Here is a 17,803-nt window from a genome sequence, read left to right on the forward strand (position 1 = left end):
GTGGCAACAGTACGTTATGTTTAATCATTATGCATATATACAAAAGGGGAAAAGGATATGTAGATGTGTGCGGAAAATGAAATGTTTGAGACTGCAAATGTCATGTTAATTCTTGAAACAAATACAAACATTTACAGCACTCTCTTGTGAAAGCCTTATTTTAACATTAGTTGAAATAACTTTGTTCTCTTTATTCAAATATCCAAATATGTGGCACAATCAAATACAGTACTTTAGGCCTAAAGAACCTAATAGTATCAAATGGAATAGTCCACATACATGTATGACTAGCATACCAGGAATTTATTTCTGTGCAGAATAGTGTCCAACATACAACATACCTTTATTCAAACATGTTTATTCGTAGAGAAAAGACGAGTCTGTGGATTACCTACTTCCAGCGAGGAAATACCTCCATAATACCTCTTATATAATTTTGTGAAGAACATTTGCCTTGATTATCAACATGAAACAGTGAATGTCTAAATATGTAACAGATGGATTGAATTGCACACAAGAAAAGTACAAATTTTACTTTTTATTTGCAAAAAGGTATTTTCACTTGTAGCCAGCATTCAGACCACAAGGGTTCACTAAAGATTTACAAAATTACAAAAATATTTAAAAGTAAGCACCATTTTTCAAAATTTATATTTGTTTTCTAAGAAGAATGTATACTTAAGGGCCACCAGGTCCAGTTTTTCAAAATCCTAGGTTTCAAAATGAACTTCTTATTCTTAATATCATTCCAGGGTTTCTTAATTGACTTTTCTTATTACTAAGTACATAAAATTAAAGCTCAAAATTGGGAAGACAGCACTTGTTCTGTAAGTTTTTACATTGAATATACATTGGACACTTTTAAGGTGACTGAAGAAAAGCAGCACAGGATTCTTATTGCTAGCACTTAGTAGTCTGGGTTTAATTTACATGAGATAAATTGCGAAGAGAGGACTGAACCATTAAAACTGAACAGCATGTTTTAACAAACCTACCGTAGTGCGCGTCTTTTCCATGTTTGCAGAGCTCAGGTACGAACAGTCTCAGAACCTCTGCGTCTATGATCTAGTCAGATGCAGTGTTTGTTACTGACATCTGTAGGATATTTTCTGTGCACCTACAACACCTGACACATCTGGCAGTACACAGTGGCCTGCGGGAGTTGCGAAATATGACAAACACTTCTACTCAGCACACAAGGCATTAAAACGGATGTTACACTGCAATACATAAACAGCAGTTTATAACACAGAAGGAACCTCAGCACTTTGGCTTAGGTATAGCCAAATAATATCTTAGGTATATACCATGTTTTTCTGAAACGGTCATACTAAACCTAAGGCATGGCTACCACACCATCACACTGCCGATCTGTATTAGGATGAGTTGTAGTAGCTACAGCCATGCCACATGACTCTCCTGTAGTTCCCAGCATGCTCTTGTAGCCAATGCATTAAGATAAGGACTTTTTTCCACAATCAGGATTTGGCAAGGTCCTTAGAGAAGAGAGGACTGGACACATCTCACTAAAGTAAGCACAAGTACCGTGACCCGGCAGCTGAAGGGGAACACAACACGTTTTCTGATCTACATCAAGCCTGTGAGCCTGTAATCATGAGGGCCATGGATAAAAACCTGAAGGGTTCATCTCAAAACATCCCACTGCAGTCTGTGAATAGGGCACACAAACCTTTTTAAGGTTTCCTACCAATCTGTTGTTTCACACCAATTCATACAGCATAGCAGAATTTTCCCAGTGTTATTTGCTAAATTAAAGGTCACCTTAATGTGACTACGAGAAACAGATATACATGTCTAATCATATTAAGCAAAATAGACATCACCAAAATATACAGGCATACAACTAAACACAAGTTTTAAATGCTTCGGTCATGGCACTAAAAGCCAGTGTCATGATAGATAGAGCCTTTACACTCTGTCATAGCTCTACAAGATATGAAGGACATGTCAGGGTTTATACTTTTGTGATGGCGAGATTAGGCAGAGCCAGATGCATTGAGTGCAAATGTACAGGCACCAATTATTTGAAAACGAAGCAGGGATCTTGCTGTAAGGCATAAACCACCAAGATCTTACAATGTTGCTTAATGGCACTCAGTTGAATTGTTATGGAACTATCTGTTATCAAAGATTCTGCAACAAGAAACAATTCTGAGCTAACAATTTATTATAAAAAGGAATGAAACATACAAAGATTAAAAAATAAAACTAACGAAATCACATGGCTTTATTTACTAAGGACATCATATTCACTCCTTAATTAACATAAAACTCCAGCGATCTGGCCAAATAAAGAGATATTTAAGAATAAAATAACAGTTGTGGAAGTGACAAAAAATTGATGGGGGGGGGAGAATGCACAAGTCGTTGACATTTATGTTTCCAAGCACTTGGGATATAGCTGGGTCCCTGCTGTGCCAGGGTGGTTAGTCATCACCACCTTCTCTCGCCCTCCCATCTGTTGCGACCGCGCTCACAGAGACAGCCAGCGGGCTGGGAGCCCATCAGTTGTAGATGAAGTTAAACCTGTTCGGCAGAATAACAGCTGTGAAAAAACTAAAAATTATGAGACACGACCAATTTGACCTTTTAAAAACCCAGCAGGAATCTGCTCCACAGTGCCGCATTAGGAGGTATTTTAGGAGGCTGTACTAATGGCAGTTTGTGATTATAACCATGCATTTGCTATATCAACTATAAGACAGACACACAGTTAAAATACAAGTGCAAATTCAATTTAAGATCCCATAATTCCCACAAAAGGCAGGTCATCTTAGGAATAACACCTATTCTGTCCCTCAGCTCATGGACAGCATGCACACATGGTCAGCATACACACTGCTCATAAACGCAGCATGTGGTCAGCATTTCTGTTGTTGATCCTGGACCTTGGCATGGCATCTTACCTGCTCAGTAGCTGAGGGAGACTGGAAATGATGGGCCCGTATCCAGGTGCGTTGTCATAGAGTTCAAACAGGGGGGCTGCCACCAACTTGTAGTTCTTTGGCACAGCAAACAATGCTGGAAGACGATCACAACAAGTCCATGAGAACAGGATACATAAAGTATAGCATGTAGAGAACTGTACAGGGTCTTACCTTTCTCCTGCAGTTGGACCAAGAAAAGCTTCTTATGTTCCTTGGGCTTAGTGATGTGTGCTGGAATGTAGGGATACTGAAGAACCCCAACATAGAAATAAATAAAAATAATATTAACAGAATTGCCATAGCAATAAATATAAATAAACCATTGCCTATATGAGCAGGCACTCAATCATAATGTGGTTTAATTCATATTAGAAATAATTGGCTGTGTAAAAGTAGTGTGCGAAGGTGGCTGTTTCCATATGCAGTACTGGGACGCCACTGCCCTGCACATCGCTGGGTTCTCCTTCCTCTGACATTCCTGATCCAGCCCATCCACTCATCAGAATGAGTGACAGAGCAGGACAAAGCCTGCTCCTGCACAGAGTGGTGAGGCTCCAGGACTGACCTAGGTGCTGGGTGACACTTAAACCAGAGCATCCTCACGTGTGTTTTGCGTAACCTACCTGCGGTGGCTCGAAATTGGGTCTCCACCAATTTCCAATGCAGTCATCAATCACCCAGTCCTGCTTCACCCCGTCCTGTCGCCCCAAAATCTGACCAAACCACAAGTCCTCGTCACCAAAACTTCAAATCTTAAACGGCGTGATGATAAATGCAAGCTAGCACAAACTAATCAGCACTGCCTACATATGCTTAACGTAAATGTCTCCTAAGAAGTGTCATTCAATAGTGCTATCAGCATTAAATTACCTGTGCAGTTTTTATGGTGCCTCTAATGACTATGTACCATTTTAATTATTCAACAGGAGCATCTCTAATGCTTAGCAAAGCTGATTAAATCAGGAGGATTTAATTGTGGTAGTATGAGTAGATTATAACCTTGTTTTGGCCATATCAATTATAAAACAGATACACAGTTCATATGTAAGGGCAAATTAAATTTAAAATACCACTCCTACAAAAAATGGGATTACAACCTATATTCTTTTATAAAGCACTACCACACAGACCCTTAGGAACCATAAATCTTATTGTAGATAATACTCGCTGTAGCTGTTTCTAGCTTTTGGACATTAAAAATTTTGTACACAGTCAACCCTAATACAGGTGGTACAAGTTGATGCAAGACCTGAGAAAAATCCTCCTAAAGGATTCTCTTAAGGCTGTTGTAATTTGTGTTAAGTCTGCTTCACCTTTGACTCCAAGTACTACTCACAAATAAAAGGAGTTAGTATTGGTACTAAAATGGTACCTTATGCAAACCTCTTTGATGGATTTGTTGAGAAACATTTTTTGGGCAATATACTGGACCTGTAGCCTTATAATTTCTGAGATGACATTTTTTGGTATTGCTACATGCACAATAGATCTCCAACTGTTAATTTCTTCATTCTCCAAGTTCCACCCAGCTCTTGAATATACATGGAGTACATCCTGGCATGAAGATAGCCTTTTTGAATGCTTCAGTGAAGTTTGCCAATTCTTATTTAATTACCACCATCTATTATAAACCTACAGACTCAATCCTATTTGCAGTACAATTCTTCACACCCCAAGGCCTGTAAACTCCAGCCCTTACTCACAGCTACTTAGACACATTTGCAGTGAGAATGAAGATTTCCACCAGAAAAGCATGGAAATGTCTGAATATCTTAAATACTGTGGGTTTCCTGAGGAAGTCATAGATGATGTCTTTGCTTGGGTTTTGACGTGACTTATAAACCGCCTGCTGTTAAGACTACAAGAATTCTCTTGGTGCTGAATCATCATCATCCTACAAATAAAACAGGAGCTGATATTTTACTTAAACAATTCAGAATCCTACAGGACGATGCAGAGGCCATTTCCCTATTTAAGGATCCTCCACAAATCTCTTCCCAAAGAGACAAAAACATCAGACATGCTTGCCAAGAGTGAGATAAACGACCATTCAAATAGTGGCTGTGGTACTGTAGCCTGCAAATTTATTAACAGCCGCTAAAATAATTGGCACAAAAGGATCAATTATCATCACCCATTCCTCCTCATGCATCACTGCTGGAGTTGTCTACTGCATTACTTGTAAGAGAAACAAAGAAGGCTTGCTGATCGATTTGCTGAACACCTTCGGACCATCAGAATTAAGGATTTGTTGTTTCCAGTGGCAAGGTATTTTAGTACTAATGGACACTGCCTTCATGATATACATGTATTGCCAATTGTTGCTATGGCAGCAATGAAATTAGGAAACTCAAAAGAAACTCATCTACACTCTTGGAACTTTACAACCCTGTAGAATGAATGTTATGATTTAAACATCTAAATTTTCCAAGTATAAACTGGCTCCTCCTACTAACAATTCAGAAGCACTTTGCATGCCCAGCTGATGAAGGACCTCTCTCTGAAACGTTCTGTTTCTCTGGAAACAGGCTAGTGTGAAGCCATGGTGAAATACAGTAATAATCTATAATAATCTTTCACTGAATGTTGGTGCTTGTTTTAGATAGATATTATTAATGTGTGTTTGTGTTGTGTAAAAATGTTTAAAAGGTGACTGGCCTACACAGTACATGCTCAGCAAAAATGCAGCTAATTTATGATACCCGTTAGAGAGCTTTCAATTAAATAAATCTACTTTTCCTATTAGTTGTTTTTTGCACATTGTGACCAGCACAGGACAAGTTTTAAATGGCCAGAGGTACACAAACTAAAAATCTATAAACACAATCATAGATGTCAAAGAGAAAACCTCAATAACAAGAGTTAATACCTCCGTCATCAGCCGCTTCAAACCCTCAACTTCATCTTCTCCAGGGTTCAACTCTCCACCAGGGCTGAACGCAAAAACAGAAGTAACAAAGTTTGTGAAAACAATGATGTCCTTGAGCACAGGAATACACCACACTGCACTAGAAAGCCTGATAAGACATGACAAACGTGATGGTCAGAGGAAAAATAGTGATCACACGGAATCAGATCACTCACAGCTTAAAGAACGTAGTTCCCAGCTGCAGGAGCAGCACGTGCGGCAGCCTGTGCTCATGCACGATGAGGACTCCTTCCACTGTCCGTCGCATGCCTATCTTTTCGAACTCCTCACGCATCCGCTGGAAGCGCGCGGCCACGGAGCTGTCCTTCTCATACAGCGGCTCCTTCGTGCCAAATGTGTAATTCGTCAGGGGATACCTGGGAGAAATGAACATGCCACAGCCTGAAAACACCACACCACGGCACGGCACAGCCTGAAAACACCACACCACGGCACGGCACAGCCTGAAAACACCACACCACACCACACCACGGCACAGCCTGAAAACACCACACCACACCACACCACGGCACAGCCTGAAAACACCACACCACACCACACCACGGCACAGCCTGAAAACACCACACCACACCACACCACGGCACAGCCTGAAAACACCACACCACACCACACCACGGCACAGCCTGAAAACACCACACCACACCACACCACGGCACAGCCTGAAAACACCACACCACACCACACCACGGCACAGCCTGAAAACACCACACCACACCACACCACGGCACAGCCTGAAAACACCACACCACACCACACCACGGCACAGCCTGAAAACACCACACCACACCACACCACGGCACAGCCTGAAAACACCACACCACACCACACCACGGCACAGCCTGAAAACACCACACCACACCACGGCACAGCCTGAAAACACCACACCACACCACGGCACAGCCTGAAAACACCACACCACACCACGGCACAGCCTGAAAACACCACACCACACCACGGCACAGCCTGAAAACACCACACCACACCACGGCACAGCCTGAAAACACCACACCACACCACGGCACAGCCTGAAAACACCACACCACACCACGGCACAGCCTGAAAACACCACACCACACCACGGCACAGCCTGAAAACACCACACCACACCACGGCACAGCCTGAAAACACCACACCACACCACGGCACAGCCTGAAAACACCACACCACACCACGGCACAGCCTGAAAACACCACACCACACCACGGCACAGCCTGAAAACACCACACCACACCACGGCACAGCCTGAAAACACCACACCACACCACGGCACAGCCTGAAAACACCATAGCACACCACAGTCTGAAAACACCACACCACACAACACAACAGCCTGAAAACACCACAGCACAGCCTGAAAACACCACAGCACAGCCTGAAAACACCACAGCACAGCCTGAAAACACCACAGTCTGAAAACACCACACAACACCACAGTCTGAAAACACCACACAACACCACAGTCTGAAAACACCACACAACACCACAGTCTGAAAACACAACACAACACCACAGTCTGAAAACACCACACAACACCACAGTCAGAAAACACCACACAACACCACACCACAGCCTGAAAACGCGAAGGACGCCAGACGAGCCTCCTGTGCCAAGTGCTACTGCTAACGCCGTGAAGCTTTATTCACAAAAACACCTTTGACTCAAGTCATGACCTTCCACACACATCAAATGCATGCAAAAGATAGTGCGCTGAAAACAAGGCAATTATTTGTTCGGTCAATATGCTCACAAGTTGATGGTTCTCTCCAGGGTGAGCGGTTTAGCCGGCGGGCTAATGTATTTGTTCCCGAACTGATTAACTCCACGGGGCCAACCGGTGGACGAGCGATTCGGAGGCACGACGGACATGGTTTCTTAGTTAAATTATACACTTTTAAAATAGTCTTAATCGCAGGCTACTCGTGTTGCTGCCTATTAAATTTCAAGCGAAAAGTACTCAATTCGACTAGGAAGCTTGCAAAGCTAACAGGCTAAATGAAAACACCGCTCTTTGCCGTGAAACCACTTCCGCTGTGTTTGCGTCATTTCCGGAATCGCGCCGTTGTAGGACATTTTAATTTTTATTTTAATTTTTCAATAAGAATTTAAATGTCTAGGAATTAAAATGTCCTACAACGTCGCGATTCCGGAAAAAAAAGATATATATAAACACATTTATATCGGTTATTGGATTCATGGGGAATTATAAATATAGGCAGGTTAATTCAGTGTGTGCTGTGGGTGTAGTACACAAAGCCCATGTGGAACTGGTGCGCACACATCAGCGGTGTCAGTGGGGCTGGGTACAGCCTTAATCACCAAGGAGGCCAGTGTGGGTTTTGGATGTGTTTGGATGTTTTGGATGTGTTTGGTTTAAAGGTGAGCTTGGAGGGGTGTGATGTTGGGACACTGGTGAGCTAATGACATTGGCAGACCCAGTGTGGGGTGGGTGGTTAGCACGTGTACCTCTCAGTGCAGAGGTCTTGGGTTTGAGTTCCTATCTGGGTGGAGTTTCCATGTTCACCCTGTATCTGTGTGGGTTTCCTCTGGGGTTTCCGATTTCCTCTTAAAGTCCAAGGTCATGGAGGTTAAAGTGGCTATCCCAAATAAATTGTCCTGGTGTGTGCAAATCTATTAAAGTCATCCTAGTCTGAGGGTTTGAATGATTGTGTGTCTGCATGCCCAGTGGTTGGATGGCGCTCTGTCCTGTGTGTTGTCATCTCTCCCCTCCCTGCAACCCGTTCAGACCCCCCAGGGGGCTGAGGTTTCCAGCTGAGCGTACACTGTGTGCAGTTGGCTGCAGCTTCTCACCGGCATGTGACTGGACGTAAAAGCTGTGTCTGTTAATTGTAAAGTGACCTTGTGTTCCTTGAAAGTTGCTATATAAATATGTAAATGTACACGAGTTCAAATTCAGCAAAGCGCTGACAAAGGGAGGTGCCTGTTAAGAGCTTGTGAGGTTGTGGTGTCCCAGCAATCCATTGAACTGAGTGGGCTGAGCCCTATGTGAAAACCTAAGGGTTTGGTGCCAGATGTTTGCCATCTTATCCTGAGAGTAATCACTTTTCACCCTATATAGTAGTTGAATCATAGTAAATATACAGTACATAGTTAATAAACTCAAATTAAAGCTGACATACAGCACTGTAATGTTGAAGTGAATGCAATGAAGTGAGGGGGCTGTACCTTTGAAGTCAATATTGCAAATTCAGTGATCTTGTGTACAAAGCAACAAAAAATGTGTCACCATCCAATAATTTGTGTACTGCTCCACGCACTTGATGCTAGTGTGCAGCTTTCTATAAACTGAATGGTGTCTTGTTTTGGACTTGATAGTCGTTGCACAAAACTGTAAAGTGACTTCCTGACAAATGCTATTATGGGAATGGACAATAGGTGAATTCATGAACCTGATTCATTGACCTGATTCATTGACCTGACATCCCTGCAGGTCAAAGCTGTTCTTTAGCGTGACTGTCCGTGACTGGATACTCTGCTAATGTCAGCCAGATGGCAGCAGCCAACAGGTTGTGTGTTGGGCAACTACAGTCTGTAGTTGTTTTGTGACCTCTCCACTGGCATCGTGACCAGTGGACATCATGTTAAGCTGGGAGACCGCTGCCTGTGATGAGCTGTGCTGTTGTTATCATTCTCGGGAGAGTGAATGGGTTGTGAATGGAACAACAGACAGTGATACAGCTCATGAACACATTCTCTCTGGTGCAATGCCAGACACTGCTGATCAGTGACATTTACATTTACATGATTTGCCCTTTGTCCAAAGCAATTTAGGGGAGTGCTTTTAAATCTCTAGTAAACACTTATCGTCATTCTAGAAAAAAATAGGATAGTGTCAAGAATACTATCAGGCTAAAACCCTGACTCAAATTTGGAAAGAAGACAGTGAAGTTGCTTTTGTTTGTTCGTTTGTTTGTTTGTTTGTTTGTTTTGTGCCTATATTAACATACTCAGTGACTCAGCCAGTAACTCAGCTGTACAGACAGCCAGTGGAAACGCATTCCACCATCTGGATGCCATGATAGGGAAGAGCCTTGATGTCTTTGTGCCTTGAGGGGTTTTGCTTCAAGTCGAGCCATACTAGAGCACTGTGCAGAACAGGGTTTGATAGGTGTCTTGGTATACCTGTGAGCGGGTTCAGTTTTGGCTTCTTTAGGTGAATGTCAGTGTTTTAAATCTGACATAAGCACTACAGGGAGTGGCTCTCATGATGGTTGGGACAAAGCCCAATTTCTCTGAAATATATAGAGTTGCTGGAGGGCAGACCGTCATGTTGGCGTGGAGGGACCAGGTAAGGATCCAATTGCACTGATTTGTAGCCTTTGTAATGAGCTTGGTAGGAATGAGGGTGTTAAATTTCAAGCTGTTATTTATTAACGGCCTTCTGACCTAAATGTTCTTCTTGTCCAGGTGGGTGAGAACGGTATGCATTGTCAGGCGATGATATTGTCTGTTGCTTTATTGGAGTTAGAAAATGTACATAGTGACTGTCTGATTTGTTTGCATCGTGGACTGATTTTGAGATTTCGACCCTGGCTAGTACTTTGGATTAAGACCAAGGAAGGCCCTTGTTCTCCAATAAAGCAGCGTTCGCCTTATTGCAAAGGACTCTGAGCATGTGCTTGGAACGTTGCAGAAGACTTTGCCACAACATTGGAGTCAGCAGTCATCATGAGGGAGCAGCTCAGGGATTTAGAGGACATTATTAAGGAACCGTCAGACTTCCTTGCACTTCCTAATGGGCGTGCAGAGGAGAAGCGACTCTAGGACTCATCGACTGGCGGTTGCCCTGGACTGGCCATATGAACGCAATGCACCGGGGATGGGAGAAATCAGGATCAAATGCATAACGGCTGACGCCAGGGCCCTGTTGGACTTGCATGGTAGTGGACAATTTCTAGTCAGCTTCCAGACGACCTGCTTTCCCTGTTAGATGACACAGGCTCAGCCCAGTGGAGAGAAGAGGTAAAACAAAGACCAGCGCGAGTCTTCATCCGTTAGAGATTTCCTCTGTCTCCTTACTGGAGTCACAGTCTGATCCTGTCCCTGATCCAAGATCCTGACCTCTGAGGTGGAGGCTTACATGTGCTTTTGTTTTGTATGTTTGTGTGTGTGTGTGTGTGTGCGGGGGGGGGGGGGGGGGCTATGTGTACCCACATTGGCCCCTCATGGCCCAGCAGGCCTGCCCCATGGAACATGTGGGGACCCCGCCCGACATGCCAGCAGTAGCTTCCACACCCCTGGGCCCACTGCTGATGGAAGCAGAGTCCCCAGACCCGCCGCCCGCCGTCAGGGCTTCTTCCCTGACGTGGAAGAAGCCACCGAGTCTGTACCAGTTATTGTCCCTGGCTTGGAAGACGCCATTCAACCTGTTCCTTTTTCTGGCATGAAGGATATGCCACCCAGCCTGCTTCTGTTTCTGACTTGGTAGAAGCCGCCCAGCCTGTTCCTGTTGCTGGCGTAAAGGGCGCCACCCAGATTGTTTCTGATCCCGGCATGATGGATGCTGCTCGGCCTGTCCCCACGTCTATGGATGTCTTTGTTCTTGTTCCGGTGTCTTTTGTGCATGCGGCAGTCTGTTCCATGGTTCAGTGTCCTGTGTTGTCCATCTAGTTTTGGTTCTGTTCCCTGTTGTTTTTTTTTTTACTTATTAGTTTCTTGATTTCCGCGTTTGGAGAGGCGCATTAAAGGCGGGGTTCTGTCACGTTCGCCCTTCTCTGGCGTCACGGTTCCCATGGCTACACCACCATGTTTTGTTTACTGCCTTGTTTTGGTTCCTTTTGGTTCTGCCCCTAACTAGTTAATTGCCTACCTGATTATACTCACTTGTATCATATTAGTCTCTGTATTTAAACCCTGTGTTTGTGTTCAGTTGGGGCATAGTCTCATCTACTCGTTTAGTATGTTTAGTATGTGGTTTGTTTGATCTCTGCTTGTTTTCCCTCTTTTCCTGTACCCTGTCTGTTTTGTTTGCATCATGGACAGATTTCTGGATTTCGACCCTCGCTAGTACTTTGGATTATGACTGAGGAAGTACCTTGTTCTCTAATAAAGCAGCATTTGCCTTAGTGCGAGCGATTCTGTTTCTGCATGTGCTCGTTACCCTTGCTGAGGTTCCCTTCATAAGCTGTGATCTACACTTGGCCGTGTGCTCTTTCTGGTCTCAAGCAAGTGCTGGTGTGCACAGCACACTGATGGCTGTCCGCTACTACCAGGCAGTAAGAAGATGCGATCCGAATCTACAGAAAGAGAAAACCGCAGAAAGGTTGCATGCACTCTTTGCTCATTTTGTCTTGTGAGACAACAGTTTAAATCTGGTTATAGAGGTTTATGAGTTCCACAGATCTATTTTTCCAGAGATCAAAGTTTTAGGGTGGCCCCATTGACCTAACTGAATAGGAAAAACAAACAAACAAACAAACAAACAAACAGAGGCAGCTCATGAGGATTGAGCATGTTACTGTGCACCTTGACTACTCAGCTGAAATATTTTGGTTGCATTCTCTTTTTTAGCTGAGTCTGTGTGTTTTCAAGGATGAGTTTGATCAATCATTTCTACAACAGAGCACCATTTTTAAATTACGTTTGACTTTATTCTTGCACTGAACATCAGGCACATATGTGTAGTAAATAAGTTCTTCACCTTGTAGTGTCAAGCCCCAGTGATCTGACTGAATCAAAGTAAGACTACACAAGAATCCACGTCTAAACCAAATGTCACTTTCTGACTAAGCTCCAATAAGCAGCTTCTAGTATATGTTTTACATATGAAACATAACAGGACAGGGGCTGCCTTGATTTATTTATTTTTTTTAATGAAAATATATTAAACATATATTTTCCAGTTATGCAATTTACAGAATGTTCTTAACATTTTATCTCAATGTATTTCAAACCCCTAAACACAGATCGGAGAACAGAATAACATTACAACAAACACCAAGTCACTAATTCTTTTCAATGTACTTTTTTTTCAAACTGGATAGGGATTTTGACTAAATGCACAACAACATGTTGTAGTACTTAAAAGTATAATAAAGTTTCACTGAACTACTTTTGCTGACATATTCTATTTAGAATACAACCAACAGAAGGCAAGAATGAGGCAGATGATTGGATTCCTTCCCAGCACTTTCCACCTGAAACAGCTGAGTGCCTCCAATCAAGCTGTTCTCACATTGCAGTGTAGTGAGAAAGAGTTCCTTTCAGCTGGTCTTTGGGGGTTTCAATTAACTTTACCAGTTTAATACACCAAACGTGTTTTTCGATCAATGTTTAAGCATGATTTTGTATAGCGACGTAGAACGGGTCTTTCTCGAAGGAACAGATGGGTTCTCGTTGGCAACAGACATAATCGTGTCTAACAGAAGCATAGTCTCTTATCAGTGACTGTTACCAAACACAGAACCCTTTGGTGACGCTGACCCTGTCCAGCAGGGTATGGTACTGCAGTGAAGAACAGCTCTGGCAGGAACTAAAACTGAACCTTGAACAAAGATCCTGCACAGTGAACAGTAAGTCACAAAACAAGCCTTTCTGGCATATTGTAGCACACAAGGGGGAGGGGTGCAAAAGTGAGCATGCATTCTGGGCTGAAGTTTTAACACTCATCAGTCTTCTTTTTCTGCGAGTATCTTCTTTATCTATGTAGCTCTCCTTCCAAATCTTCCTGCTTGCTTTTTAATCCGCTGTTTAAATTTATACATAGTGGAATATGCACTTGTGTTTAACTGATTTACTTTATTTTGCAAATAACATTTTAATTAATATTTGAATTTCATTCATGTCAATGATTGGACATACGAACAGTCTACAGTCAGCCAATCAGATCACGGGCATGCTTTGCACCTACCCTGAACCAGCCCGCTCAGCTAGGAGCATGGAGCACTGCATATCCTTGTCTGCTGTCATTACCATGCTAACACACATATCCATTACAAACCCTCATTATTGGTCTTTGATGAAAAACAGCATAAGTACTTCTACATACACTTTTGAAATTTTAGACATCCTTAATCAACATTTCATAATAATAATGATAATGAAATTGGCGCAATAATTACATTATAGTAATAATAATAATAATAATACTAATAATGGATAATATCTAAAAACTACTTTTCTATTGTTTTATCTCCTCCATTGTTAAAAAAGACATACAATTCCCACTACATTCCCCCATTCCCCTGCATACAGAAACTTAAATATTTACAACAATTAATTTACAACCAATGGCTCTGCCCAGTCATAGTGTTCAGTCCTTTTTGGGAATAAAAAGCACAAAAAATGAATGGATAAGAATATACACTGATGTCCCCGTGTGCGTTTGGCCCCAGTGTCTGTGCCCTTCACATGGTCAGCATCTGATTGAGGGCCATGCGGAACTGCTGAGTGCAGCCTGCCAGCTCCCGTACCCGCTCGGTCATGTCCCGGGCTGCCCCCGGCGAGGGGTATTGCAGGGCTGCAGTCTTGGTGCTCACCACAATGTCTTTGAGCTTGTCGCAGAGGACGTTGCTGTGCTGGGCCACTCGGCTGCGCACCTCGGGACACTTGGCCTGCCGCGAGAGCGTGTCTCCGATGAAGACCAGCTTGTGGGCGCTGAGGATGACGAACTTGCTGTGGGCGACGAAGATCTTGGGAGGCTGGTTGTTGTTGATGGAGGAGAAGAAGGCATCGATGGCATTGGTTAGCGTGGTGATGTTGGCCTCACACTGCTCCGAATAGAAGAGTAACAGCTGCCGGTCGCCCACGCATAGCTTGCTGCGCGACGGTGGCGGATAGTGTGTGGGCGGAGTCCAGCCAGAGATGTCATTGTTGATCGGGCGGGTCACTTCCTGTTCCAACCTCTCGAACTGTTTGAGCTGCAAGATACATGGAAGAGAAAAATAAGGATTGTGCAAATTAACAATAAGGATAACAATTTTAACTACTAAAATGTTAATCATGTTAATATTGGTGATGTTAGAATTACCTGGTCCAATAAAGAATTTACTATTGTTTTATTTATTTCCTGCTATTATTGTTTTAATTCAGTTTTGCCAATGAGACAATTAAGATGGCGATATTAACTAGAATTGACAGTGACATGAAATTAAATATAAAATCCTCAATGTCTGATTATATTACATTATTTGATTTTGTTCCCACTTCTGTAAAGCCATGTAGGTAGTGGCTAACCTGCTGTTGCTCCAGCTGAGTCTTATTTTGTCTGGTGATGTTCCCCTTCTCAAGAAGCTGTCTCTGGTTCTTCTCGAACTCCTCCTTACCCTAAGACACAATAATGCTATTACACTCACATTTCAACCCAATAAAAGAGTCATCACACAAAACACACACAGTGTAGTTTAATGTTTTCTCTGCTTTTACAAATGCAGTTAATGTCACGCTTGCAGTCCTGGTACACCCAAGTGACTGGATTTCACGGTATAGCTCCAGTTGATATTACTATTGCAACCACTAGGGGGCAGTGTGGCTATATGAAGGAAGCACACAAAGCCATCTTCAGTTGTCTGTTCAATGCACAAGACTAACAATAACTTTAGTTATCACAGCAGTGGCGGACAAAGATCAGGAAAAGTCTGTCTCTGGGCCAAATTGTGAAATATGCTGCTGTGTGTTGTTTTTGATCGCACCATCCAGCCTGTGCATCTGGAATACGAGAGTCTGGGGTATGAGGAGAACACGGGCCAGCAGACGTTTAGTGGAGACTGCCGCTACTAAAGTCTACAGCAGGGGATGAGGAGCTGGCCATGGCTACGCGGAGGAGACACGCAGATCACCGTTCATGATGTGGCTGAGGCAGCCATGACAGGAGCCACCTGCATACAGCTTCACAGCTTGAAGCCGTGGATTAGTGAAGAAACGCAAAGGAGCACAAGGCTTGGCGGTGCACAGGTCGGCCGTTCCCATGCTTTGTCACACCATCATTCGGCCCGTTATCCAATACTCAGCGAGGTAAATCGGCTGGATAAGAGTGCAAAGTACGGAAAACTGCATTTTTGTAGCTCTGCGGAACTTTGGTTTGACAGTGTGACTGGGAATAAAGACTCCCGGTGAGGCATTTGTCCTTTATAGGCGAACATACCTGTAAGTGCACATAGTCATAGTCCTCCATCCAGCCCTCCCCTGTGACCTCGTACGGCCGGTCGGGAGTCTCCTCCTCGGCCGTGAACTTGGGCGGCGAGGGCAGTGGGCGGGACTGGATGTTGGCCCTCTCAGGTGTAGCCGTCTGATAGGCCGAGCCGTTGTTGTTGTTGGTCAACTGACCCATCGGGTCACTGATGTGCGGCACGGGAGGCAGCGGCAGCTGCTGCTGCTTGTTTGTCCTTTTGAAGAGCAACGAAGCGTTGCCATGGAGAAAAGACGCCAGCTGCTTGGTGTCGTCGGGCACGCCCCGGGCGCACATGACCAGCCGGTCCAAGTCGTCCCCTCCTCCGCCCGCAGGGGGCACCATGAGGGCGGCAGGGGCCCACCCCAGGGCGTCCAGCGCCTGGCTATGCTTTACCAGGCTCTGGAAGGCCTCCTCCATCTTCTGCACCTGCTTGCTGAGCTTGGCCTGCAACGTGCGGTCCGTGGCTTGGGCGGCATTGGCCACAGCCCCACGGGCAAACTCCAGAAGGTCCCTGACGGAGGCACGCAAGCGCTCGGACGCCTGCCGGATGGCGGGCAGGTTGGACTCCATCTGCGTGGCGCTGCGCCAGTTGCCGCTGATGAAGGACATGAGCAGGGAGGCGGAGCTCTCCACGCCCTGCTGCAGGCGGGACAGGCGCTCCATGGCCTGGTCCAGGTCCAGCGGAAGCAGCCGGGCCGGCCCGGCGCTCTCGCGCACCGGTACCATATCCAGCGAGGACGTGGACAGGTTGCTGCGCGTGCTCCCCGTGCTGGAGGCCGACAGGCGCTTGAAGCTGACCGTTAGCTCCTCGGAGCCCGCCGCGTCGCGCACCACTTGCGGGGGCACGTCGTAGATGTAGTCGCCCGACTCCTCGCCCGGCGGCCCGCGCTCACGGGGGATATCGTAGACATCGGTAGCATGCTGCTCGGGCAGGCCACCCTTGCGCAGACTGGTGGGAATGTCGTAGATCTCCTGCTGGAGCTTCCCAGTGAGAGGGGGAGGCGGCACGTCATACACGTCTTCGGGGATTGGTGGTTCTGAACTGGCAGCGATTTGACAGTCGAGACTCTTCAGTTTGGCAAAGTGAGGGGGGATATCGTACGTCTCCTCCCTAATGGGACCATCAGGAACGTCCTTGCTCACCGATGGAGGGAAATCATACACCTGGAAGGGAGCAGAGAACAAGCCAGATGTTACTGCCATGCGACGCATCCTGAATCCCACACTGGGTCTATAGCCACATGGGAACCGCATGGTAATACGATTAGGCCCGACCCCAGCTTGCACGAGCCAAAATAGTTCCCTTACAAGTAACAGGACTGTAACCTGCTGACTCACAGCCAAGTACACTGAAGTACACTGCATGTAAGATGCGAAAGATTGCAGTGCTCCCTTAATGCACACAAACCCCGACCACATTAGAATCAAATTTCACTATTGTTCCAACCTCCACATCATCTCTAAACGAATAAGCCGGTCTCTTGTGAGAACGTGTATTAGAGCATAATCTGATTGGTCTGTGCCAGTGTGCGTGTGTGTTAGTATGTTTATTTTACCATTTGCTGGGAAAGCAGCTGGTTTTTGTCGATGCTTGGGGGTGTGTCATAGACTTCCTGTGCATCTCTGCTGATTGGGCCTTTCATTGCCATGGGAGGAGTATCATACACCTGTGGAAGACAGAGGAAGTCTAGTCACTGACTTTACACACACACACACACACACACACACACACACACACTCATTGCGCACATACACACACAGAGATACACACACGCATAATCAAAGAAGACTACATACATA

At 44.8% G+C, this 17,803-nt stretch overlaps 2 protein-coding genes across 8 annotated transcripts in view; both read right to left on the reverse strand.

Moving 5' to 3' along the window:
• Positions 1-2,170: 2,170 nt before the first annotated feature.
• On the reverse strand, positions 2,171-7,904 carry nudt21 (nudix hydrolase 21). Its single transcript, XM_027004020.3, has 7 exons — positions 7,625-7,904; positions 6,033-6,233; positions 5,818-5,881; positions 3,572-3,661; positions 3,120-3,195; positions 2,928-3,042; positions 2,171-2,547 (listed from the first exon to the last, which is right to left on the reverse strand). The coding sequence occupies exons 1-7, from the start codon at positions 7,741-7,743 to the stop codon at positions 2,526-2,528; spliced, it is 687 nt and encodes a 228-aa protein (XP_026859821.1). The 5' UTR covers positions 7,744-7,904; the 3' UTR covers positions 2,171-2,525.
• Positions 7,905-12,682: 4,778 nt separating this feature from the next.
• bcar1 (BCAR1 scaffold protein, Cas family member) overlaps positions 12,683-17,803 on the reverse strand; it is a 64,228-nt gene continuing 59,107 nt past the window's right edge. For all 7 annotated transcript variants that reach the window (XM_081716683.1, XM_081716685.1, XM_081716684.1 and 4 more), the window contains 4 exons: positions 17,560-17,670; positions 15,977-17,167; positions 15,070-15,159; positions 12,683-14,753 (listed from right to left, as the gene is read on the reverse strand). In XM_081716683.1, the coding sequence (XP_081572809.1) occupies positions 14,241-14,753; positions 15,070-15,159; positions 15,977-17,167; positions 17,560-17,670 (1,905 nt within the window). In that variant the 3' untranslated portion in view covers positions 12,683-14,240. The remainder of the gene's footprint in view (positions 14,754-15,069; positions 15,160-15,976; positions 17,168-17,559; positions 17,671-17,803) is intronic.

Source organism: Electrophorus electricus, chromosome 6 (assembly GCF_041902795.1).
Source record: "Electrophorus electricus isolate QZ-2024a chromosome 6, ASM4190279v1, whole genome shotgun sequence".
Classification (NCBI taxonomy): domain Eukaryota; kingdom Metazoa; phylum Chordata; class Actinopteri; order Gymnotiformes; family Gymnotidae; genus Electrophorus; species Electrophorus electricus.